The sequence below is a fragment of the Podarcis raffonei genome, chromosome 5, assembly GCF_027172205.1.
Source record: "Podarcis raffonei isolate rPodRaf1 chromosome 5, rPodRaf1.pri, whole genome shotgun sequence".
Classification (NCBI taxonomy): domain Eukaryota; kingdom Metazoa; phylum Chordata; class Lepidosauria; order Squamata; family Lacertidae; genus Podarcis; species Podarcis raffonei.
Window position 1 is genome coordinate 82,718,426 of NC_070606.1, and position 26,175 is coordinate 82,744,600.

The window sequence follows — 26,175 nt, forward strand, 5'->3', positions numbered from 1 at the left end:
TAAGGCAACACATTCCAGACATTTTTAGCAATGACTACTTCTACTGATGATAGGGACGCGGGTGGCGCTGTGGGTAAAACCTCAGCGCCTAGGACTTGCCGATCGCATGGTCGGCGGTTCGAACCCCCGCGGCGCGGTGCGCTCCCGTTGCTCGGTCCCAGCGCCTGCCAACCTAGCAGTTCGAAAGCACCCCCGGGTGCAAGTAGATAAATAGGGACCGCTTTATAGCGGGAAGGTAAACGGCGTTCCGTGTGCTGCTCTGGTGCCGGTTCGCCGGAGCAGCTTTGTCACGCTGGCCACGTGACCCGGAAGTGTCTGCGGACAGCGCTGGCTCCTGGCCTCTAGAATGAGATGAGCGCACAACCCTAGAGTCTGTCAAGACTGGCCCGTACATGCAGGGGTACCTTTACCTTACTTCTACTGATAAATTGTGGATATGCAAAAATATCCTTGCGTGACCATCCTTAGCTTCCAAGCAAGGCGGAGCGCTTTTAAGGTCCAGACCGGCTTACTGAGCTCTGGGAGGTTCTCATGAGATCTCGTGGAGCTCCTGTGAGAGCATCCCAGAGGCCAGTGAGCAAGTCTGAAAGCGAAAAAGATCTTCCCACACTGGGAAAACCCAGTTCGAAAAGAGCTTTTAAGGCCTTGCCTGCGAGTGGTCCAAGCTAGTTCAACTCCCCGAAACAGATGCTCAAGCAACCATCTAACTACTAGTATTTCTTTGCACACAAGTTGCCTTCCCCAACTTGGTGCCCTCCAGGTGTTTTGGAGTACAATTTTCATCCTCCCTGATCATTGGTCATGCTGCATGGGGCTAATGGGAGTCATAGATCCAACATCATTTCTTTGGCCCCAGGTTGGGGAAAGGCTGATTTAAGGCATTACACTGGAGCCTTCACTTCTGTTTTGACACAGGAGATCTCAGCTTGGTTTTGTTTTGTGAAACTTACCGTATTGGCTCGAATATAAGCCCAAAATTCTGACAGTGAAAAGTTAAAGTGTGGTTTGTATTCGTGACCTTATGCCACCGGCAAAGTGGTGTGGCTCTCCCCACCTCTAGGAAGCAGCCCGGAGCGCGGGGCAATGGCATGCAGCCTGCCCGCCACTCCCAAGCCTCCCCCGGTGTCAGCTTGGGGAGGCAGTGCTAGGAGTGCTGGGGGGCGGTATTGTCAGGAGGCAGGTGCACAGTGCGCTCAGAACCGAGCACCGGCCGCCTCCCTGCCCTCCCTTTCAGGGAGGTAGTGCCAGGACGCAGGCCACACACACATATAAGCCTAGAATTTTAAAGGTGTGGCTTATTTGCGGGTGCGTCTTATATTTGGGCCAATACGGTACTTCTCTGTTTCCCCTTTCTTTGGGAAAATTTCCCTGTCCTCTGCTGGGATGATCACAGCAAGCTCTCTCACTTCCCTGAACAGGGATGTCACATAAGCCTGCAACCTGAGCCACCGAAACCGAGGACAACTATACCAATTAGATTGTCTAAGGATCATTAGCTCCTCTTGGCCACTCACTTAGCAAGGGGAAGAGCACACAGCTCAGATTACAGCCTTTGGTGACATTTCAGATTTAGGCTCATCAGAAAGAGAAACCATATTTCTACTAGACCTATCATTCAGTTTATAAAAGAGAATTAGAATCAACCTCCCAATGCTTTAATCACAAAGGAACTAAAAGTGTCCTGTTTCTCTCTCTCTCTCTCTCTCTCTCTCTCTCTCTCTCTCTCTCACACACACACACACACACACACACACACACACTTCTTTTCCAAGTGCTAGAATACTCCTGGTAGCATGTGGCAGCATGGTAGCATGCTGAATTTTTCAACTTTCATATTCCAAAAATTAGGGGTGCTAAAAAGTTGTAACATGACTTCAAAGTTGTAACATGACTTCAAAAGATAATTGTGAATACAGTGGTACCTCGGGTTACAGACGCTTCAGGTTACAGACTCCGCTAACCCAGAAATAGTACCTCAGGTTAAGAACATTGCTTCAGGATGAGAACAGAAATTGTGCAGTGGCAGCGCAAGGCCCCATTAGCTAAAGTGGTGCTTCAGGTTAAGAACAGTTTCAGGTTAAGAACAGACCTCCAGAACGAATTAAGTTCTTAACCCAAGGTACCACTGTATTTTTGTTGCTTTCTTAACCCAAGGTACCACTGTATTTTTGTTGCCAGTTGTTACACATCTCAGTACTTAAACAAACATTAAAAAAGACAAGTGTCTGGAACAGAATTCTGGTGACCACAGTCCTCTGCTACTACTGGTAAGGGCTCTCAAAGCCTCTCTTGGTTTTAAGTAAGGCTGAGGGCTGTTTTTTTAGTTTGCCAAGATCCTAAAACAAAGCGAATGGGAAACGCCCAAGGTGTCCAGGGAAAGTACTGCAGATCAACGGGGGAGCCCCTGCTTTGAATGCAGAAAGCTCTGGGTTCAACTCCTGGTGTCTCCAGGTAGGGAGGCTCTTTGCAGGAGCTATGGAACCAGAAGACAGCAAAGCAGGGAGGAGGAGGCACAGTCCCCAAACACTACAAGACGGATCATATCTTAGCAACACAGCATATATAGATGGCCCTGCTTGATGGCTTCCCACAGGCATCTGGCTGGCCTCTGTGAAAACATGATGCCAAACTGGATGGAGCCTTCAGTCTGACTCTGCAGGGCTATTCTTATGTTCTTATCCAAGGCCGGCCAACTCATTTTGGCACATGAGGCAGAAAATTCCGCAAGTGCCTCTCCTACTTGCAGAGCTTCTGTTCTTACACCCCGTATTTAATCCATGGGCCTCTCTAATTAAAGGATCTTAGGTAACCAGGGTGGAAAAATATCTCTCTCCCCCATGGCAATGCACCTTATCAGGAGCTGGAGGGCCTAGATGCAGAAACATTTGATTCTGTATGTAGCTGTGGCATGGAAAATCTTTCACTTGCCAGGATTGCCAGAGGGTCCTCCTGGACGGGACAGGCTGTAAGAGGCCTCCTCTGTTTGGGCAGGCTGTAGCTTTGCCTGAGCAACAAGATCTTCCTGGCTCTCATGTGCGTTTCTGAGTGTTCCTTGCCTCCGGTTCCTGGCTTGGTCTCTTGGCTCTGACTCCCTGGCTCACCTCTGACAGCCGTCTGCACCTCAACCTCAACACAGTGCCAGCCAAGAGGAGAAAACCCTGAGCTAGGGTAGACTAAGGGCCTGGCCCCAGGCAAATCCTCATAAGCTTAAAAGCAGGCCTGTGTTAGCTTACAAAAGACAAAGAGATTGCTTGCCCAGAGCACTGGCCCCGCAGAAGAGGCAGATGGACAACCAACAAACACGAAACCATCGAGCCACACTCCAAGTCGAGATGCGCACAGGTCCATGCCAGCAGCCCCGTCCGTCAGCTGCAGGGAGCAACTGTGAAATCCTTCAAATTAGGCAGCTCTTGGGGGGAAGCTGGAGAAGGTACTCCAAAAGGTCCCTTCAAGGCAGAAGCTGCGCAGAGAGATTGGCAGCGGAAATACAGGCCCAGCACAGCTGCAAGTGGAGAGGCAGGCCTGGTGTGGGAGAAAACTTGCCCTCTCTTATAAGCAATGAAAGGCTTTTTAACAAGGAGGAGCATGGTGCTAGTAAGTTCTGAAGAACATATCGTATTTTTTGCTCTATAAGACTCACTTTTCCCCTCCTAAAAAGTAAGGGGAAATGTGTGTGCATCTTATGGAGCGAATGCAGGCTGCGCAGCTATCCCAGAAGCCAGAACAGCAAGAGGGATTGCTGCTTTCACCGCGCAGCGATCCCTCTTGCTGTTCTGGCTTCTGAGATTCAGAATTCCCCCCCCCCCTTGTTTTCCTCCTCCAAAAACTAGGTGCGTCTTGTGGTCTGGTGCATCTTATAGAGCAAAAAATACGTTATTTTACAGTAAAAATAAAAAATAAAAAGGGCAGTGTAAGCTGAGCTGTATTCCCGACAGTTTTAAGGAACCTAAAGGTTCCTTAGCCCTCAAATAACCCCTTTTAAGCACAAATTTCAACATAGGCCTAGAAACAAAGAACATAATGCTAAGATTTGTAGAGTCCCGGCAGAGGTCATTTTTCAAGACAGTAGTAGCTTGTCTCAGGGCAGGGCTTGCCCCTTGGTGCCCTGTGAACCTTTCTATGCACATTCAGGAATGCAACTTTTGGCGTAAGGGAGTTCCAGGACGAAGTTCAGTTTGTTATGGCAAAAACAAGGATTGTGTACATTGTCCTACCTACCCAGAAAATCTCCACAGAAGTGCCTGTAGCCATCAAGATTAGACGGACAAGCCAATCCATGAGTTTGGCTACTTTCAAGAACTTTGGCCCATTCAGAGGTGTCTCTCTGTACAGCAGGGGTGGGGAACCAAAGGTAGGGGTGGGGGCAGGGAACGTGGCCTACCAGGCCTATCTGTCTGGGCATAAGAACTCTCCCTAGGCCACAGCCCTCATCGGTATGGCTCACAACCCAAGTGTTTTTGCCTGGCTGGAGGGTGTCCTTGAACTCTGACAATGCCTCTTGCTTGCTTTGATGGGGGATGGATGACTGAGAGGGATGAGTGCATGTAGCAATTTGCCAACTGTGCAAAGGTGAAGTTTTAATTTGTTGCTCTGCTCACTTTTGCTTGTGGCCGTGCCCACATCTGGGATGTGGCCCTCACAGGTTTCCCCAGAAGGCAATGCGGCCCTTACACTAACTAACTGCCTCTGGTGTAGTGCCTTTTTCAGCCATTTTGGGAACATGACTTGAGGGGTGAGGTAAAAATACCTCAAATAAGCAAATACAGAAGCCAATTCCCATATTTGGGGCCTGACACAGAACATCCTTTCACTTGTCACACAAAGGTAAATTTGGCTCTGCCACATTGTGTACATTCAGCAGGGAGCTTTGCCCAACTGCATATCCCCAACAAGTACAGCTTTATGAAACGCATTTGGAAACACAAGTCTACTGCATCCAACCTTAAGATGTTTAGGTTTGTGGCATGTGAAAGAGACTCATCCATGCTCAGTTTATCTGTGGCTGAAGACGCTTCTTTTAGGAACAGGTTTTTGCCACCAATACACAGAAGCCTTTGTTAATGTTTTAAGACCAAGCCACTACCTCTGAAAAGTATTGGTGGGGGTGGGGGGACAGGAAACATATTTCAGATTCAAATTATCTAGCTGGACAACCTGCACATGGCAAAATACTCATTTTAAAGGTTTATCTTCTCCCAACGCAAGAGCTGCAGCGGTGCTGAGAAATACGTTGTAGGGCTTGCACTTCCCCTTATCAGAAGAAACGCTGGGTGCCCTGGAGCACTTTTATAACTACCAGGGAATGGGAAAAGTAAAGATTTACTAGAGGATATTTTATTGGCTGAAAGAACCCAGTCTCCACGCCATTAAAAATGGAAGTATAATATAATTAATGTTTACCCCCAAAGGCGATTGGCGAAAAAGGGAGGGGAGAGTGGGGCAGGGAAGAAAGGATTTGCCAATATTTATGATGACTCGAAAATGTGCAAAGGATGAGGGGCTGGGGGGGAAAGAACCCTGCAAGGCTGGAATAAATGAAAATAAATGTGCATTTCTCCCAGGGAGCCTTGAGGTTTCCTGTATGATGTGCAGAGGATAATTGTGCTGTGGCTTAGCAGTTAAAACACGTAGTTTGATTGTCTGGTTGAAGATCGTCAGCTGCTCACACAGCTGTGAATCAGACAAGGTCGGAGATGATGAGAGCCAGCAATGTTTCAGCATCATAATCAATTTGTAGCATCAGCGGCCTGATGGGTGCTCTATGCTGCCACCCACTTCTCTTCCCAAAGTTCATTAAAAGTTCCCACCAAGAAGAATGATGCACCCTGCTCCTCTCTTCCCCGCCCCATCTTATCTCATCATCCAATCAGCCTTGAGTCCCACTACTCAAAAGTTGACAGCTTTGTCCCACCTCGCCACTCTCCATATCCTTGAGCTGTCTTTCTTGGAATGAATTTTCAGCGAAACAATGCATTTTCAATTAGAGTATTTTATGGCTTGTATAACAGTCCAGGCCCTAAGCGCCCATTACTAAAATCTGCTGGGCTGGCCTGTGCATGAAAAGAGAAGGGAAGAAACTCTCAAGTCATCTGGTGACTATGCATTTTTTGCCAGGTGACCAAGATGCTTATTAGAATCCTGAGAAGCATCTTGTTCTAAAATATGCAAGAATTACTTTAGTCCTCCCACAGAACTGCTTTATACCAAGTCTAGTCCATTCAGAAGATCCCCCGAATGATCAGACCAAGCGTCGATTTAGTCCGGCATCCCATTTCCCACGCCGGCCAACTAGAAACCTCTAGGAAGCCCACAAATAGGGCATGAAAAATCAGTAATCTGAAACCGGAGATTGCATATAACCATAATGGCTAATCATCGCTGATATTTTCCTCCAGTAATTTACCTAATTTGCAGTTTTGCAAAGCAATTTCCCCTAATGTAGTGCACAACTACATCTTATGACAGCAGATTCTATCAATTACGTGCGTTCTCTCTCTCTCTCTCTCTCTCTCTCTCTCTCTCTCTCTCTGTGTGTGTGTGTGTGTGGTGCTTCGTGTTGCTTGTCCTGCATCTCCTGACAATCAGCTTCATTAGATGGTCCCAGGATCTAATTTTACAAGACTATTTTGATGGAAGCGCTAATCTCAGCAGAGGTGAGGCAAGATGAAGGTACCTTGGACAGCTCCAATCAGGGATCAGGTTGAATACTGTACTGCAGGGGTCGGCAAGGTTTACCTCACCTGGGCCAGTTCACTCCCGCGGAGATCGCTCCGTGGGCCGGATCGCGTCTGCGCAGACGCTATTTCTGGCATCTGCACATGCGCAGACACGATTTCCGGCACCACGGAAGCGAGTCCCTGCTCCGCGCTGTGCCAGTTTAGCACAGCTCGCGGGGCGTTGCCGAGCAGGCGGCTCGGTTCGGGGGCCGTTTAAATGACCCCCATGGGCCGCAGGTTGCCGACCCCTGCTGTACTGCATGAGAACAGAGCTTAGATGTTGCTTTAGCAGGAGTTCACTATTGGACTGAGTCTCATATAGGAAGCTGCGGCTCTGCCTTACTAGCAAGCTATACTCTGCCTTTACGGTTGGAGACAGCATTATTTCTGAAGACCAGCTACTGGAAGCCACAGGAGGAGAGAGAGCACTGCTGTACTCAGGCTTCCCATAGGCATCTGGTTGGCCAATGTGAGAACAGGATGTTGGACTAGATGAGCCACAGGACTGATCCAATAGGCTCTTCTTATGTTCCTATCTACCATATTTTTCGCACCATAGGACGCACTTTTTCCCTCCTAAAAAGCAAGGGAAAATGTGTGTGCGTCCTATGGAGTGAATGCAGGCTTTCGCTGAAGCCTGGAAAGTGAGAGGGGTGGGTGCGCACCGACCCCTCTCGCTCTCCAGGCTTCAGGAAGCTATCCGCTAGCCGTGGGAGACCCAGCTCTCCCACGGCTAGCGGAGCGCTGCATTAATCCCGAAGCTTGGGGCGTGCGGAGCTCAGCGCGCCCCAAGCTTCTGGGTGCCGGCAAGGTCTCCGCTAGCCGTCTAGACCTTGCCGGCACCCAGAAGCTTGGGGCGCGCTGAGCTCCGCAGCCCCAAGCTTCGGGATTAGCGCTCCGCTAGCTGTGTCTAGGCTGCGGATAGCAGCCTGCTTCCCGGAGCGTCGGGCGCCCTGAAAGCAGAGCGCCCGGCGCTTCGGGAACTCATCCGCAGCCTAGGCAACCCTGCGGGAGATCCCGCAGGGATGTCTAGGCTGCGGATAGCAGCCTGCTTCCCGGAGCGTCGGGCGCCCTGAAAGCAGAGCGCCCGGCGCTTCGGGAACTCATCCGCAGCCTAGGCAACCCTGTGGGAGATCCCGCAGGGATGTCTAGGCTGCGGATAGCAGCCTGCTTCCCGGAGCGTCGGGCGCCCTGAAAGCAGAGCACCCGGCGCTTCGGGAACACATCCGCAGCCTAGGCAACCCTGCGGGAGGTCCCGCAGGGATGTCTAGGCTGCGGATAGCAGCCTGCTTCCCGGAGCGTCGGGCGCCCTGAAAGCAGAGCGCCCGGCGCTTCGGGAACACACCCGCAGCCTAGGCAACCCTGCGGGAGGTCCCGCAGGGATGTCTAGGCTGCGGATAGCAGCCTGCTTCCCGGAGCGTCGGGCGCCCTGAAAGCAGAGCGCCCGGCGCTTCGGGAACACACCCGCAGGGTGGGGAGCCCTGCAGGAGTTCCCTGCAAGGCTCCCCAAGCTGCGGATAGCAGCCTGCCGCCCGGCGGGTGGGGCGCCCTGAATCAGAGCGCCCCTCGCGTCGGGCAGACATCCGCAGGGTGGGGAGCCCTGCAGGAGTTCCCCGCAAGGCTCTCCAAGCTGCGGATAGCAGCCTGCCGCCCGGCGGGCGGGGCGCCCTGAATCAGAGCGCCCCTCGCGCCGGGCAGACATCCGCAGGGTGGGGAGCCCTGCAGGAGTTCCCCGCAAGGCTCCCCAAGCTGCGGATAGCAGCCTGCCGCCCGGCGGGTGGGGCGCCCTGAATCAGAGCGCCCCTCGCGCCGGGCAGACATCCGCAGGGTGGGGAGCCCTGCAGGAGTTCCCTGCAAGGCTCCCCAAGCTGCGGATAGCAGCCTGCCGCCCGGCGGGCGGGGCGCCCTGAATCAGAGCGCCCCTCGCGCCGGGCAGACATTCGCAGGGTGGGGAGCCCTGCAGGAGTTCCCTGCAAGGCTCCCCAAGCTGCGGATAGCAGCCTGCCGCCCGGCGGGCGGGGCGCCCTGAATCAGAGCGCCCCTCGCGCCGGGCAGACATCCGCAGGGTGGGGAGCCCTGCAGGAGTTCCCCGCAAGGCTCTCCAAGCTGCGGATAGCAGCCTGCCGCCCGGCGGGTGGGGCGCCCTGAATCAGAGCGCCCCTCGCGCCGGGCAGACATCCGCAGGGTGGGGAGCCCTGCAGGAGTTCCCTGCAAGGCTCCCCAAGCTGCGGATAGCAGCCTGCCGCCCGGCGGGCGGGGCGCCCTGAATCAGAGCGCCCCTCGCGCCGGGCAGACATCCGCAGGGTGGGGAGCCCTGCAGGAGTTCCCCGCAAGGCTCCCCAAGCTGCGGATAGCAGCCTGCCGCCCGGCGGGTGAGGCGCCCTGAATCAGAGCGCCCCTCGCGCCGGGCAGACATCCGCAGGGTGGGGAGCCCTGCAGGAGTTCCCCGCAAGGCTCCCCAAGCTGCGGATAGCAGCCTGCCGCCCGGCGGGTGGGGCGCCCTGAATCAGAGCGCCCCTCGCGCCGGGCAGACATCCGCAGGGTGGGGAGCCCTGCAGGAGTTCCCTGCAAGGCTCTCCAAGCTGCGGATAGCAGCCTGCCGCCCGGCGGGTGGGGCGCCCTGAAGCAGAGCGCCCCTCGCGCCAGGCAGACATCAGCCAGCCCCACAAGCTCGGGGGACAGCAGGGAGGCGCAGCGCCACTATCCCGCTGTTCCTCGACCTGGTTCGGTTTCCCTGACCTGCTTTTGGGGGGGGGGGAATAAAGGGAATTTTTTTCCCCTTTATTTCCCCCCCAAAAAACTAGGTGCGCCCTATGGTCCGGTGCGTCCAATCGTGCGAAAAATACGGTATGTGCAGGACTAGACTTTTTTTAAAAAGTCCCTAAATTACACCTGGTCTGATTTACACTGTGCAGGGGACAGAGAATGTACACTCAAATTCTGATTTGTAATTCAACCTTTAAACATTTGGTTCATCAATTAAAATGACCCATGTTTGCTTTTCAGCCCCTAGCGTAGATGTCAGCAACTGAGACAGATATTTTTTTTTAATATAAGCATGATGTTAACAGCATAAATATTTACTCCAGTCCTAATGCAAATGCAAGCATTTCCCATCAAGGCTGGAGGAAAATTCTATAAATGGGAAACATCACTAATGTCCATGAAATCTTGTTTGAATCTGAGGTTTGGCTGTTTATTTAAAAGGTTATCAGGCAAAAACAAAGCCTTTCACTATTTCAGTGCAATACATAGCAAACTCCTTCCCCCAGCCACAACTTATTCTGCCTGAAACCTACTGTCAGTCCGTATAGCTCAGTATTGTCTGCTCTGACTGCCAGGCAGGGGAAATTCCCAATTCAACCTAGGCTGTGTACACAATATACCTTCAAAGCACATTTGAAGCACACTCATATGAAGTTAGACCAAGGGCCACATTTACTCATCCCTGATTTATGGCAACCACAAACAGTAGAATATATTTTGCTGATACCTTTTCAACAGGTATGTAGAAGGGATTAGAAAGGTAGAATGGGGGGTGATGGATGCAGCAGTTATTGGAACACGTGAACACCAAAGCAATGGAGAAGATAACAATAACTTTATTATTTACATGTCAACCATCTGACTGGGTTGGCCCACAGCAAACATCAAACATTAAAAACCTTCTCAATACAGGGATGCCTTCAGATGTCTTTGGAAAGTTGTGTAGTTGTTTATCTGATTGTCATCTGACGGAAGGACATTCCTCAGGGGGGGGGGGTGAGAAACAACTGCTGGGAAGGCCCTCCACCTGGTTCCCTGTAACTTTACTTCTCACAATAAGGGAACTGCCAGGAGGCCCTTGGAGCTTCATTCTGCGTCAAGGGCCTTCTGGCGGTTCCCTCACTGCGAGAAGAGAAGTTACAGGGAACCAGGCAGAGGGCTTTCTCGGTAGTGGCACCTGCCCTGTGGAACGCCCTCCCACCAGATGTCAAAGGAAAAAACAACTACCAGACTTTTAGAAGACATCTGAAGGCAGCCCTGTTTAGGGAAGCTTTTAATATCTGAACAACTACTGTATTTTAATATTTTGTTGGAAGCCACTCAGAGTGGCTGGGGAAACCCAGCCAGATGGGCGGGGTATAAATAATAAATTATTATTAAAAAGGGAAAGGTAAAGGACCCCTGACAGTTGAGTCCAGTAGCATACAACTCTGGGGTTGCGGCGCTCATCTCGTTTTACAGGCCGAGGGAGCCGCTGTTTGTCCACAGACAGTTTTTTCCAGGTCATGTGGCCAGCATGACTAAGCCACTTCTGGCGCAACGGAGCACCGAAACCACAGCAGTGCATGGAAACACCGTTTACCTTCCCGCCAGAGTGGTACCTATTTATCTACTTGCACTTTGGGCATGCTTTCGAACTGCTAGGTTGGCAGGAGCTGGGACCAAGCAAGGGGAGCTCACCCCGTTGCGGGGATTCAAACCACCGACCTTCTGATCTGCAAGCCCAAGAGGCTCAGTGGTTTAGACCACAGCGCCACCTGGGTCCCTAAATTATTAGTATTATATTATTATTGGAGCTGTATCTCAGAGTCCAGGCTGAGTGATGGGGGTGGAGATGTTCCTTCATGTACACAGGGCTGAGGTCATTTAGGGTTTTGAAACACTCTGAACTGTGCTTGGAAACATACTGGGAGCCAATGTTAATCTTTTAGGACTGGTGTGATATGGTTCTGGCAGCCGCTCCCAGTCACCATTCTACCAGCCACATTCTGGATTAGTTGTAGTTTCCGGGTCCCCTTAAAAGGTAGCCCCATGTAGAGCACATTGGGGCTCTGCACAGACAGGTAGGATCTCAGCTGGAGATCGGATGGAACTGGTAGACAGCTGCCCTGGACACAGAATTAACCTGGCCCCAGGCTGAGCACCTAGACCTTTAGGGGCACAGTTACCCCATTCAGGACTGACAACTCAATGCAGACATTGCTCAGCTAGATGGACCAAAGTTCTAGCTATGTGTAAGACCAGTTCCTATGTTCCATCTCCCCACCGATACTATATTTAACATTGAGTACCAGCAAGTACTCTTAATTGGTTGGTAACTTTCTGTCCTGGGGGCCTAAAAAGTGAACAAGCTGGGCTAATCAGCAAGGCAGACGTGATCAAGGCACTTCCAGCTTCAAAGCACTCCCCCCCCCCCCACAAGAGCAAATTTGTCTTTCCAAACAAATCTTTACACAAGTAAATCAGAGACCCTCACTGTCATTACTTGTCCTTTGAAGTCAAGGAAAAACTAGCAAGAGTAGCCACTTACAAGGACCTAAGAAAATACAGTTCTGAGTGTATATTAAGCTATGCTACTTGAATAGTTATTAAGTCCCATTTCATGCATTTTTCTATTCAGGCATTCAGAAGGTACACAAAAATGCCATTGAAAAAAAATGAGGAAAAAGACAACTAAAAATATTCCCTCTTTTGCAAAAGAATCCATTATGCTGTTTCTTTCCCAAACCATTAGAATAAAGAAAGCCTGTGTTGATAGAAGTAACTCTCACACAAATTGAACGATTAAAAATGTGAGTCGCATGTACCAGGTACACCCTGCTCCAATAGCACCACTTATTTGCTTTTATGCAAAATTTGTTTCCTTTGTGGGTGGGAACCCGAGACAGGAAAACCACTTATGTCTACCTCACTTACAAAGAAGAGCAGACACTTTGTTCGTATAAGAATGATGAGCTATTTAACTTTTTTTTTTTTATTTGAAAAGAGGGACTCTGGTTACGTATTTAGCAAAATTACTTTAAAAGAGACCGAGAGGGGCTTCACAAACAGCTCCAAAAATAAAAACTTTTATTATCAAAATCCTACTTTACTCTAAACAAAAAAAATTTTTTTCCAGAAGCACCTTAAAGACCAACTAAGTTAGTTCTTGGTATGAGCTTTCGTGTGCTCATACCATCTGAAGAAGTGTGCATGCACACGAAAGCTCATACCAAGAACTAACTTAGTTGGTCTTTAAGGTGCTACTGGAAAGAAAAATTTTGTTTTGTTTTGACTATGGCAGACCAACACGGCTACCTATCTGTAACTACTTTACTCTGTAATAAAATGGTTTTAGAAGGTAGCAGATTAAAAAACAACAACAGAAAGAGGATACAATATATATATAGAGTTCATCCACTTGTTATAGGAATTCTAAGGTCTCACATATATATAAATCATATGTTCATAAATCTATAAGGCAAATACATACGTAAGTATATAAACCACATGTCTGAAATAGTACAGGAGAGCAATCCTGTAGCCATTTTGACTCTTCCAGTGACCTCAAACATTCTCTGCTGTGAGGAAGGAAATGGGAAAAGCCTCCCCATTGTCTCTTTGCCTGCAAATCCTGTCTTAAGGGTGTATTTGTGCATGAATAGGATGAGCCTGTGACCTGGATTCAGGAACTAAGTATTTAGCATCTCAAAAGGAATGGCCAGGCTGCCCAGGTAAAGCAATCAAGTGACCATTATCAGTATCCTGCCAGACAGGATTTCTGTGATGTATGCATGATCGCAGAAGAATTGATGCTTTGGAATTATGGTGCTGGAGGGAGACTCTTGAGAGTCCCATGGACTGCAAGAAGATCAAACCTCTCCATTCTGAAGGAAATCAGCCCTGAGTGCTCACTGGAAGGACAGATCCTGAAGCTGAGGCTCCAATACTTTGGCCACCTCATGAGAAGAGAAGACTCCCTGGAAAAGACCCTGATGTTGGGAAAGATTGAGGGCACAAGGAGATGGGGACGACAGAGGGCGAGATGGTTGGACAGTGTTCTCGAAGCTACCAGCATGAGTTTGACCAAACTGCGGGAGGCAGTGGAAGACAGGAGTGCCTGGCGTGCTCTGGTCCATGGGGTCACGAAGAGTCGGACAGGACTAAATGACTAAACAACAACAAAGAGCACAGTACAGAGGAAAATGGCATTTATTGCTATTATACTGTTAAAAGCAAAACTGAAAGGGTCCCACAGAGGTTTGACAACCATCTGCTGGGTGTACACTTATTTATTTATTTATTTATTTATTTATTATAGCATTCATATCCCACTTTTTCCTCCAAGGAGCTCAAGCTGGTGTACAAAGTTTACCTTCCCCCAATTTTATCCTCACAACAAGGCTTTGAGGTAAGCTAGTCTGAGAAATGGCAAGGGGCCCGAGGTGAGCTGTGAGATTCATGGCTGAATGGGATTCGAACCCTGGGCTCCCGGGGTCATAGTCCAACACTCTAACCACTATACCACACTGGCTTTATCTCAATTTCCTGCAGCAGGCACAGTGGCGTAGCATGGGATGTCAGCACCCGGGGCAAGGCAAGTAATTTGCGCCCCCTAACCCCCAGATGTTGCGCCCGGTGCGGCCGGCCCCCCCTGCACCCCCCACGCTACGCCACTGGCCAGGCTCAATGTGGTACACCTAAAAAGCCCCAACTACAATTCTGTGTTTCGTTCAAATCGGCATGCAGCAAAAGTTTTTAACACAGCAACAAGCCTGTATACATATAGCAGAAAAATGCAAAGACCAGAACACCTTTTCTAACCCTTTTAAAATAATAATAATAATAATAATAATAATAATAATAATAATAGTAAATTATTTATACCCCGCCCATCTGGCTGGGTTTCCCCAGCCACTCTGGGCGGCTTCCAACAAAATATTAAAATACAATAGTGTGTCAAACATTAAAAGTTTCCCTAAACAGGGCTACCTTCAGATGTCTTCTAAAAGTCTGGTAGTTGTTTTTCTCTTTAACATCTGGTGGGAGGGCATTCCACAGGGCAGGCGCCACTAGCGAGAAGGCCCTCTGCCTGGTTCCCTGTAACTTAGCTGCTTTCAGCGAGGGAACCGCCAGAAGGCCCTCGGCGCTAGATCTCAATGTCCGGGCAGTATGATGGGGGTGGAGACGCTCCTTCAGGTATACAGGACCAAGGCTGTTTAGGGCTTTAAAAGTCAGCACCAACACTTTGAACTGTGCTTGGAAACGTACTGGGAGCTGCTGTTTTAAATGGCTGCTTCAAATGCTATGACCGTCACATTGAGGCGGCCAAAATTTTGCACGGTAGTGATACGCACACTGGCTGTAAACAGCGAGTTAGGAAGTGGAATATCACCACCTGGCCACTTGTCTGTGATGAAATCAAGAGCAAATGGTTACCACACTTTTTTAAAAAAACAAAACCTCACAGCTGCCCCCTAGCTCAGCCATCCTATCAGCTATTTATTTCCCCGGGTCCACCCATAAAAGCACACATTTAACACTGTCATTTTCAATGAGGCCTGTTAACAACAAGTGTGCAATATTATACAGAGGAAGAAGGCGAGGACAAACAAAGGACTGGGGGTGCTAAAAGATCACAGAGAGCTTAAATGCATTCTGAGCAGATAACCAGCTGCTACAGAGTAACATCATCCACTCCTAACACTTCCCTGATTAAAAGGCAACTGTAACCTATCTTTCAACCAAGTTTCCAATGCAGCTAACAAGGCATATTAGACACAATATAAATTAATACGAAAACATACTGGAAATGCAGAAGTATGGAACAGAGCGGCAGAATCAAGAAAAGGAGCTAATCAAGGCAACCCCCCCCCCAAAGACCCCCTGAAGCAGACTGCTTTGGTTTCCTGCTGAAAAGCCATGGAGGAAGCAAAATGGAACTTCGGGAGTTCCACAGCTATGATGCCATCACAGAATTCCACCAAATAGTTTCTCTGCAGATTAACTTTTATTACTACTGTATTACCTAAAGACCCAGTGCTCCTCCAATTCTGGATATTTCATTTGCAAAACATTTTGCCTTATATCCGGGGGGATTGTTCATAGGTACCAACATTTTTGGCCATTTCATCTTTAGAGGGGCAGATTTGTGTAATGTGCACTGACATCTAGAAGACAGGAACCCAATACCTGATTGCATGAGCCAGAATAAATTCAGATTGCCTTGTTTTCCAGCTCTGTTACTTCCCCACTACATCACAGTCAGTCAGCTGAAATACTCCCCAACATCTTCCCAGCCTTGAGGCGCCACCCTCCACCCACAAGGAGCTTAGTGGTAACCCATTTCAAGAAATTCCGGTTCCGTGATTGCATCCTTTGACTAACACCTAAGCTCAAGCACTCCAGATTAGGAGACAATATGCTTTTGTCCAAAAGTATGTGTTAAAAGGATGGAAACTTCCATATGCTTTTTTGCTCTTCAATCAACTTGATTCCGAGTAGAACTGAGGGGTTAAGAAGCAGCAAAAGAACGTTAAGGAGAGTCTGGCTGGATCACAACAAAAAGTCTATCTAATGCAGTACCCTGTGTCCCACAATGGCTAAACAGATACCTATAGGTAACTCCCATCCCCAATGGAAGAGATAGCCCTCTCCTGCTGTGGTTCTCCAGCAACTGGTTTTCAGAGACAAGCTGCCTCAGCTCCTGGAGATGGTACAGCCATCATAGCTAGCAGTCACTGGTCCTCCACACTGTGTGACCTATAAGGGCAAAAAAGGGTTTTGTTCCCTATAATCAGCTTCCTACAATAACAAACAAGGACTATGCACGACCCATATATTTTAACATCACTGCTCTTCATGCAATCACAAATACCTAAATTTTAAAATAATGGCATCTGAGGTCAAATATACTAATTCAATTTACTCCTATAAGTGAAATACCATCTGATACAACAAAAGAAGACTCATTATTACACCCTGAGCAAAAAGTTCAATGCTAGCATTCTGTTCCAAAAGCATGATGGAAAGCCTACTGTAAAAAGAACTCAGTGCACCAGACATGGCTTAGCTAGAATTTTTTTTTGCCAGGGTGGTGGTGGAAAGAAATAATATTCTAAACTGGTTAGGAAGAAAGGTTTTGCCAAGCTATATTTCTGCCACAAATCTGGATTTAACTAACGTACATAAAGCTACCAAATTTCAACGCAAGGGGTTTTTTTGGGGATGAGTTGGGATAGAGAAGAGATGGTTTTCAAAGGGCTCTGGGCTATAAAAGTTTATACTTAGCTTGAAATGTTTCTACTTTTTAAAGAGTGGCACAATCCACCAGGTATTTCTCCTGAGAAAAGAACCCATCAAAATGAGTGGGAAGCCACAGAAAAATGCTACTATGTTCTTGCACAGCTCCTGATTTTTGTAAGGTGGCATGTAGGGAAGAATTTGGGACTCCAGGCAGCATACAATCACACAAACACACAAGCATTTGCTTCCCTTCTTTGAAAAACAAAATAAAAATGTTTATCTTAACCAAACATCAACATCCATTACAAGGTATCAGTAATAAAAGACTTCAACAAAGAACTAATCTGAAATTTAGTTGATTCCTAAACCCACAGTGGTTGTTCCTAAAACAGAGTCCCAGTCATTGGGATAGTCTACACCCTGCTATCCCTGGAGATTTGGGCTGCAGATCTATGCCCACTTACTGGGTGCAAATGAGCCTTACTTCCGAGGAAGAACATATGCTTAGGCTGGGGCTGTTAGAGGCCCCCCCCCCCAATGTGGTGAGTGCACAGAAGGAGCGCAAGAGGTGCAGCCTATCAGGAGTTATAAGAACAGCTGCTACCCTTGGGGACCTCGATTTGTGCCAGATCGCTGTCACAGCTTTCCCGGCAAGTCTGACTTGCCGGAACAGCTGTAGGAAACCCGAAGACCCTCAGATCATAGCACAACAGAGGCAGAATAAAAACAAACACAAGCAAAGCACTTCGGGTGGTGCACCAAGTATTTCATTTAACACACCAAGCAAGATTCCTCCCCCAGCACCCTGTCACTCCCCCCAGCCACTCTTAGCATACAAGCAAAAGAAAAGGGAGGAGAAACCTCCCTGTATTTCATCGCTGATTAACCCGACACAGATAATAGGTCTGCAGCTAGGGTATCACTAGCCGATTCTGCCACTCCCCAAGCCCACCCGCGCACCCTGCAATGTAAAAAAGCGACAGCAACCTTTCCAGGCATCCCTTGCAAAGAGGAAGGGAGCGACACATGGTATTTGCACTGCTGTCCAAGACAAACAGCCTGTCTCGGCAAGTAGAAAGGCTACAGAACACAGCGTAAACAAAGAACAAACTTCTATGGCCAGAAATAATAATAATAATAAAGGCAGTGGCACGAGGTTAATTCCTTGGGTCGGCTAGAAGAAATAAAGTTTTTTAGTTCTGTTCCCCAACTGAGGACATTAGGGATCTCCTGCTAGCTCCTTTCTTTCCTACAATAAAAAACACCCCCTCTTTCAATAAACTTTCCCTTTAAACCAACCCTTACAGCATCTGCTGACTTTACTCAGCTAGCAGCAGCATGTGAAGCCTCATAGCTTGTTTAGAAAAGCTTTAACAGAGCAAGTTTGTGATCACAGTCATCGCTGCTAGGATGCTCAAAGTGCAAGGTATTTTTTAAAAGGAAAGAATGGAAGACTAGGCTTTTGTCCTACTGTACCCTTTAAATGGCTTCTACCCAAACCGGAGGTGTGAATGACCGTAAAACAACAACTTTGCTACTAGTTTAAGTCAAAGAGTTGCAATAAATAGGAAATGGCAGCAAATCCCAAACCCTCAAAATGAACAGCCCCAGACTTGCCTCGCCTCCATGCCCATCAAATATCCCAAATATGGAAGGATGGGTCTTGTTCACCAGGTCAGTGATTACTTCGAACCTGTCCTCCATGTGGTCTCTCCGGCCTTGGATGGAGTAAACGGCCACGTTGTGGTTCTTAAACTCCCAGGTCTTGGAGAACTCGGCATCCAGCACATCCAATCCGCCGAGCCGATCATTCTGCATGATCTCCGCCACTTTGCCCTTCACCATCTTCACGGCGTCCCTGCTGGACTTGACGATGGTCTTCACTTCATCCGTATGGAAGAAGTAGCTCCACAGTGCCAGGCTGATGCATAGCAGGAAGAGGGTCTCTGGTCTCAGCAAGAAGTAACGCATGATCCGACCCAGCAGAGAGAGCAAAGTCATTGTATCCTCTATCATTTATTACGGAGACAGTGGATTTCCCCCCCTCCCTCCTGACCATGCACCGCACACCCGCACAAACCCCGGCGATTGGGATGGGTCTAAAGACAAGGCAGCAAATCAGTGCATGCTCCGGTAATACAAACCCACTGAGGGCAGGGTTATCATCGGCTACTAAAGCTGCCGCCTCCTCCTCCTCCTCCTCTCCCTGTACCACTGCTTCAGGCAGCTCGAGTCACAGATGGCTGGGAGTAGCTCTGGTGTCAAGTAGTACGAAATCAGCACACCACTTCTGTGCAACCAAGGGCAGGCTGATCTGCCTCCTCTTCTGGCTCCTGCTGTTTCCAACCAGCATGGGGCTCTGGAGAAGGTGAACTGCAAGAAAACAAGCATCCGCACATGAGCAAAAAGGGGGAAGGGGATGGAGAAACTAGCACTTAAAAAAAACCCAACAGCAGCAAGAGAGAGAGAGCTGTCAGCCTCTGTGTGCTATTGCAAAGAACTCTTCCAGCCAGGATGGAGGCGAGGAGGAAACAGCCTATGTTCGAGGGAGGACACAAAAGGACCCCTTCTGCCTTCTCCCGCCTGCTCCTCCTCTTGCCGCTGTTTCCCGGGCGCTCGCTCCCAGCTGCCCAGAGATGCCTCCGAAGTAGGACAGTAAATCAATTCATGCTTTTGCCGTCTGCAAACTCCAGGCAGAGCACACTTTTATCCAGCGGCAGCCCGGAACAGTTGCTAGCAGAGGCTCCGGGGGAGCACAGAGAGAGAGAAAGAGAGAGATCGGAAGGTACCGAAGGAAAACAACAACAACCACAAAACGCCACAAGGAGAATGCGCACGGAAAAACCAGGAACAATGAAAAGAAACAAATAACAAAGGGCCACGTGGGCTTTAGGAGGGGAGGACTGCATTGGAAAGCAAGACAGGATTACAGGAGGGCAGCAGCATAGAGGAGCAGTAGTAGAATTCAAAAGGGAATTATTATATTATTAATATTATTATCACCTTCAGTAGGTAGAGCTGGGTCCTATTAAAAGGAAGCAGGGGTGGTGTTTTGTTGTGTTGCAAAATAAACAAAACAAGGCAGAATGTCACAATCAGGAGGGCCCTTAAGGCGAGCCCCCAGAACTGCAGGGTCCTAAAAATAAGGAGCAGGGCTTTAAAACAAGGCCCGCTTGGTCACTCCTGGTAAGATAATGCAGCTCCCCAGGAAATCCCCGGCACGGGCGCTTGCACCAAGGCTCCCTCACCCAGCTGCCATGCAGCCTTTTCCTTTGCAAAACCCAAGAGGCATCGACCACCCGCATCATGCGCTCTCTTTGCAACCCGTCTGATGATAGTGAACTTCTGGGGTGGTGTCTGTTTTTGTGGAGGGGTTATTTCTGCTTCTGGCACGGGCTCCAGTTTGCAGGCCACGAGGGCGAAGGGGTGCATGCCTGGGGAAGCGCGGACTCCCAAGGAGGAGGAGGAGGAGGAGGGAGGGACGCGCTTCCTTTCCCCCAGCCCTTACACCCGCCGACTGTACCATCCCGGAGCTGCTGCAGAGATTTGCATGCTCAGGCGGCCGACCTCGCCGAGGGAGAAAGGCGGCGGCAGCAGCAGCCCGCCTCGCGCCTCTCCGCCCGCTTTGCTGCAAGAAGAGGGGAGCGAGGCGCCGGCTCCAATCCCCGGGCCGGCCAGCCAACCAACCAAGCAGGCAGCCAAGCGGCCGGCTCGCCCCTCGCCTCCCTCGGGCCTCCGCTGCGCTCCTGGATCCCACTCGCCCCTCGCCTCGCTGCCCCGCCGCCCCTTCCCCGGCCGCCGTTACCTGCAGGGCCGCCCGCGAGACACCTGGCTCAGCCTCGCCGCCTCCGCCGCCGGTCCCTCCCACTGGGCTGGGCTAGTGGCCGCCGCTGCCTACGAATCCCAGGAGCCTTCGCGCAGGAGCGCTCTCGTACAATTGGCGGGAGGCCGCGCCGCGGGTTTCTGGGGGTTGTAGTCCTCGAGAGCGGGCTCTCTTGCGCCCTCTACCAATGAAGTCATCATCATTATTTATTTATACACCGCTTGCCTACAAAAAAAAGCAGCAGCAGCAGCAACTACTACTGCTGCTGCTACTACTATTACTACTACCAGTCGTGGTTTACAGGAAGATAAAATAATAAAACGGAGGGGGGGGGAAATACAACCCTACTTTAAGACCTATATTAGTCTTCCTAGCTAGGACTGATGGGAACTGTAGTGCCACCACAGTCCTGTGGTTCTCAACCTGTGATTCTCCAGATGTTGTTGGACTACAACTCCCATCATCCCTGAGCTCCAGCCTTGCTAGCTAGGGGTGATGGGAGTTGTAGTCCAACAACATCTGGGGACCCACAGGTTGAGAAAGGCTGAAGTAGAGAGAGCACCTTGTTTGCTACCCACTGCTTTATTCTGTTATAGATTTAAGGGGGAGGGGGAATTCCCCGAATCCTAGAAATTTATGTGAGGGTTTTGATTAATTGGGATATGGATTAAAGTTCAGAACTGTGCCAAACAGGGAATTCCTGGGTTGGCTTATCCAAACCAGCCTGGCTGGCTGGGGGAAGAGCAAACCCATGAACATGACCACAGGTGTTGATGGGCCATTGGGGAGTGAGACGTTACCAAGGTGGCGGGGTGTATGTTTGAGGGCACGGGAAAAGAGTTTCTGGGAAAAAGAAGCAGAAGGAAGGGGGGAGATCTGTCTTGGGCATGGAGGTGGAAGGTTGCCTGCACTGCTGTGAGCCATGCAGTAAAAACTGGGCTCCCTCCACGCAGACTGAAGGTGTAAGTAGGCGAATAAACCATATTTCTTAAAGCCGCAACAGTCTCCGCCATGTCTTCCGTTCTCCACAGGAACCAGGCAAGGAGAGGGGCAGGCACCTGATTTTTTTAACAATACTATAAAGAAGAGAGCCACTGTTGTGGTCAGAGCATTGGACTTTGGAACTACCTCCCTGGAGAAGTTAGACTTTCTCCCTCCTTGTTGTTTTTCTGCCGGCAGATGAAGACTTTCTTGTTTCAACAGGCTTTGGGAAATTGACTGCTTTTAATGAAAGCGCTGGTGTCATATTGTTTTTAACTGGAATTATGAGTGTGTTTTAACCAAATGTTATATATGTAAAAGTAAGGTAAAGGACCCCTGGATGGTTAAGTCCAGCTGAATTTGACTATGGGGTGCGGTGCTCATCTCACTTTCAGGCTAAGGGAGCCGCCATTTGTCTGCAGACAGCTTTTCTGGGTCATGTGGCCAGCATGACTAAAACGTTTCTGACCAAAACATAATGGGACACCGTGAGGGAAGCCATAGCGCATGGAAACGCCGTTTTCCTTTCTGCCGCAACAGTACCTATTTATCTACTCATGCTGGTATGCTTTCGAACTGCTAGGTTGGCAGGAGCTGGGACAAAGCAACGGGAGCTCACCCAGGCGTGTGGATTCGAACTGCCGACCATACAATCAACAAGCCCAAGAGGCTCGGTGGTTTAGACCACAGCACCACCCTTGTCCTGTTATATGTGTATATAATTTTAATTCTAGTAATGTTTAATTGTTTTTAAATTGTTGTTTTTTCTTTGTTTTTAGCAATTCTTGTTTTTATCTATAAGCTGCCATGTGTCCCATAAGGGAAGAAGGCAGAGTATAAATAAATGCAAAAATAATAATAATGGAGTTTGCAGGTGCATCCGAGGCAATCAGCCAGGCTGCTGCCCACCCTATCTCACTGGCAATCCACATGGTCTAAATATAGGCTTCCCTCAGTCTCGCCTGTTCAGCCAATTTAATGGTCTTGATCCTATTTAACTTTGACCGGATCATGCCCTGTGTATACGGCAAGTAATATGAAGGAACTTCAAATTCATGTATACCCGACAGGAGAGTGTGGTAACTTCTCACGGTTTCCTGAACACTGCTTTTAAAAAACAAACAAACACATCCAACTCTTTAGAGGGAAATGTCACGGATGATGACAGATTCGAGCAAACAACAGATATATAAAAATAACAACACTATTTTAAGGATACTTGGAAGTTCACTGGTTCAGATAATTATCTTCTGCTCAGTACTTCTCCCATCATAATGTATCTCTTTTATTTGAGCAGGTCAGTCGGAGCAACACCATTATGTAGAGAAACTGACTCTGTTAACTGCACAGACGTTTTGTTTATGAGCAGGTCAGCCTCAGAAAGGGAATTTACTGTTTTATTTTTAAAACAGAGCGTGCTCTTTGATCGTGTCAAAGCAATAATTATGCCATGGTACTTTTTCTAATATCCTTTAAAAAAAATTCATTTATATATGAGCAGGGCCAGTCTTACCATTCTACTATGGCTGCTTACACATTATACCTTTAAAACACATAATTTCCCTCAAAGAAGAAGAAGCAGAAGAAGAGTTTGGATTTGATATCCCACTTTATCACTACCCGAAGGAGTCTCAAAGCGGCTAACATTCTCCTTTCCCTTCCTCCCCCACAACAAGCACTCTGTGAGGTGAGTGGGGCTGAGAGACTTCAGAGAAGTGTGACTAGCCCAAGGTCACCCAGCAGCTGCATGTGGAGGAGCGGGAAATTGAACCCGGTTCACCAGATTACGAGACTACCGCTCTTAACCATTACACCACACTGGCAGTATCCTGTTAAAAACTAAGAGGTAGGCTGGATCTTCCTCACCCTTGGTGTACAGTGTTGGACTAGCACCAGCAAGATTCAAATTCATATCCTCCTGAGATGTTATGCTCATTGGGTGACCTTATTCCTCCTCCGCCTGACCTACCTCACAGGGTTGTTGTGAGAATTAAATGGTGGCGGTGAACCATGTATACCAAGTCCCTTGGAGAAACATGTAATAAATATATCAATGAACCGCAATAAAATGTAAATTAAAGGATGAACATGGAATAGATCAATATGAACAATAAGGAATAATCATCTTTCCAGGGAACATCTGATTAAAAACTGGGATTGTATTGTGTTAAAAGAAAGGAGGAAAGCGCAATCCTGGGAACAAAACAGCTCATTGTCTCTCCTTTGCTTTGTGGTGGATATTCTGTAGAGTAAATCTTATTTTAATTGTTTATTGCATTATTGCCCTATTTACTCATTATGAGTTAAGACTCACGCAAAGATGCCTGCATCTGCTCTGGCAAGATTTGCTCCAAAATGATTGTGTTTGGGGCTTTTTAAATAACTGCTGCATTTGTGGCTTCTCCTGGCAATATATAATTGAGTTAAATTCTATGTTTAATGAAAGCTTTAATAAAATACCTTCCAAAATGTGGAGCGTAATGTTCACGATGGCCAAGGAATTCATTGCTTGCATTATCTGCCTTGCAATGAAATATAAATGCATATGGTACCCTGAGGATGTCTCCCGCTTGTAGGAAAGTTTCGTTCATATTTTTCTCAATTCTAATTCATGCGGCACATCAGCCTGCAAAACACAGAGACAGCAGCATCCTCACTTTAAACCTTTCTGTCCAAAACATGGGAAGTGTGCCGCATGGGCGTAGCCAGGATTTGTTTTAGGGGGGAACAGGCTTTATGTTGATCAGTTAGTTAAATATTTTTATTTATTTACTTGAGCTGCCCCCCCCCCCGCACCGCCAGCTACGCCCATGGGGTGGGGTGGCACTGAGAACATTAAGTCAGTGATTCTGAGAGCCAAAGTAAAGTCATTTCCAGATTCCTAGTTTATCATGCATTCATTCTGTTTTGCTTGCAGGGAGACTAGACCACAGCAGTTCGTTAGAGCATTCATTCAAATTTGTATGTGGGAGGAATACATGACATTGCAAGTGTCCTTCCATACTTCCCAGTGCATTTTCGCACATGGGTGTAGCCAGGAGGGTATGGGGGCAGCTTCCCCCACCAAAAGAATCAAGTAAATAAATAGAAATACTTAACTGACCAATTGCATTGCACATATTTCAGTTCTGCCCCACCCCAACATAAAGCCTGCCCCCCTAAAATAAATCCTGGCTATGCCCATGTTTTCACGCCACTTTCCATATTGCAAGAAGTCTGATTTTGTGGCAGGTTTGTGGTATAAGAGCTCTCCACTCGACTTCAATCGCACATCCTGAATTTGCCAGCAGGTATTTGGATACCATCACCTTATGGCAAATAGAAGGGGAAGAAATGGAGGCAGTGAGAGATTTTACTTTCTTGGGCTCCATGATCACTGCAGATGGTGACAGCAGTCACGAAATTAAAAGACGCCTGCCTCTTGGGAGAAAAGCAATGACAAACCTAGACAGCATCTTAAAAAGCAGAGACACCACCTTGCCGACAAAGGTCCATATAGTTAAAGCTATAGTTTTCCCAGTAGTAATGTATGGAAGTGAGAGCTGGACCATAAGAAGGCTGATCACTGAAGATTTGATGCTTTTGAATTATGGTGCTGGAGGAGACTCTTGAGAGTCCCATGGACTGCAAGAAGATCAAACCTCTCCATTCTTGAGGAAATCAGCCCTGAGTGCTCACTGGAAGGAGAAATCCTGAAGCTGAGGCTCCAATACTTTGACCACATCATGAGAAGAGCAGACTCCCTGGAAAAGACCCTGATGTTGGGAAAGATGGAGGGCACAAGGAGAAGGGGACGACAGAGGATGAGATGGTTGGACAGTGTTCTGGAAGCTACCAGCAGCATGAGTTTGACCAAGCTGCGGGAGGCAGTGGAAGACAGGAAGGCCTGGCGTGCTCTGGTCCATGGTGTCACGAAGAGTCGGACATGACTAAACGACTAAACAACAACAACATTGTTAATTACCCACCCTTCATCCTAAGGTTTCAGGGTGGGTTACAACAAATTAAAATACAGTTTAAAACAGTACAAAAAAGAGAACTTTAGTGGGAGAAGCCTCTCATTTAAAAGGACCCAGCGTGTTTGTCCACACTTCTGCTTGTTCTGTGCCTGGAAAGCATGGGGCCAAATGGTTTTCTGCTGGACCCGTGTTTGCTAGGCAGTTTCTCTCTTGTCCCGCTCCCTTCTCAGGGAAAACCTGCTCTTTAGCTGTAAACCGGAACAAAGAGCAGTCTGTGGAAAACCTAATTGCTATTTGCTCCAATTGAGCTCTAAAGAGTTGTTTCCCCTGGTGGAAAGCAGAGGCACAAGGGGAAGGGTGAATAAGCCTGAGCCAGAGGAGGGCAACATAACCTTTTTGGGCTGGAGAGGTACTGGCACACCTGGGATACCAGGGTTTTGAATTAGTTGGTCCACCTGGGGTTGGCTCCAAGGACAATTCCCTATCTCACTATTAATCCCTGGTTTCACCCGTTGAAGAGAGGGTGTCATGACAATTGCATATAAGCCAAAATTTCCCTCGGGCTCTTGCCAAATTATTTTCATCACTCTTGAATGCTGTACTGTAATTTACAAAGATTATAGATTCCACTTTCACAAGCTTTCCCCAGGGTGAAGTAATGATATCCTCAACGAATACCCAGAGTAAATGAAATGAAATTGCATTT

General features: G+C 48.4%; 1 protein-coding gene across 1 annotated transcript in view; it reads right to left on the minus strand.

Moving 5' to 3' along the window:
* Nucleotides 1-20,576, minus strand: part of PPM1L (protein phosphatase, Mg2+/Mn2+ dependent 1L) — a 173,354-nt gene extending 152,778 nt beyond the window's left edge. The window contains exons 1-2 of the mRNA XM_053390424.1: nt 20,512-20,576; nt 18,320-19,079 (exon numbers count right to left, since the gene is read on the minus strand). Coding sequence (XP_053246399.1) covers nt 18,320-18,722 — 403 coding nt within the window. The 5' untranslated portion in view covers nt 18,723-19,079; nt 20,512-20,576. The remainder of the gene's footprint in view (nt 1-18,319; nt 19,080-20,511) is intronic.
* Nucleotides 20,577-26,175: the final 5,599 nt, after the last annotated feature.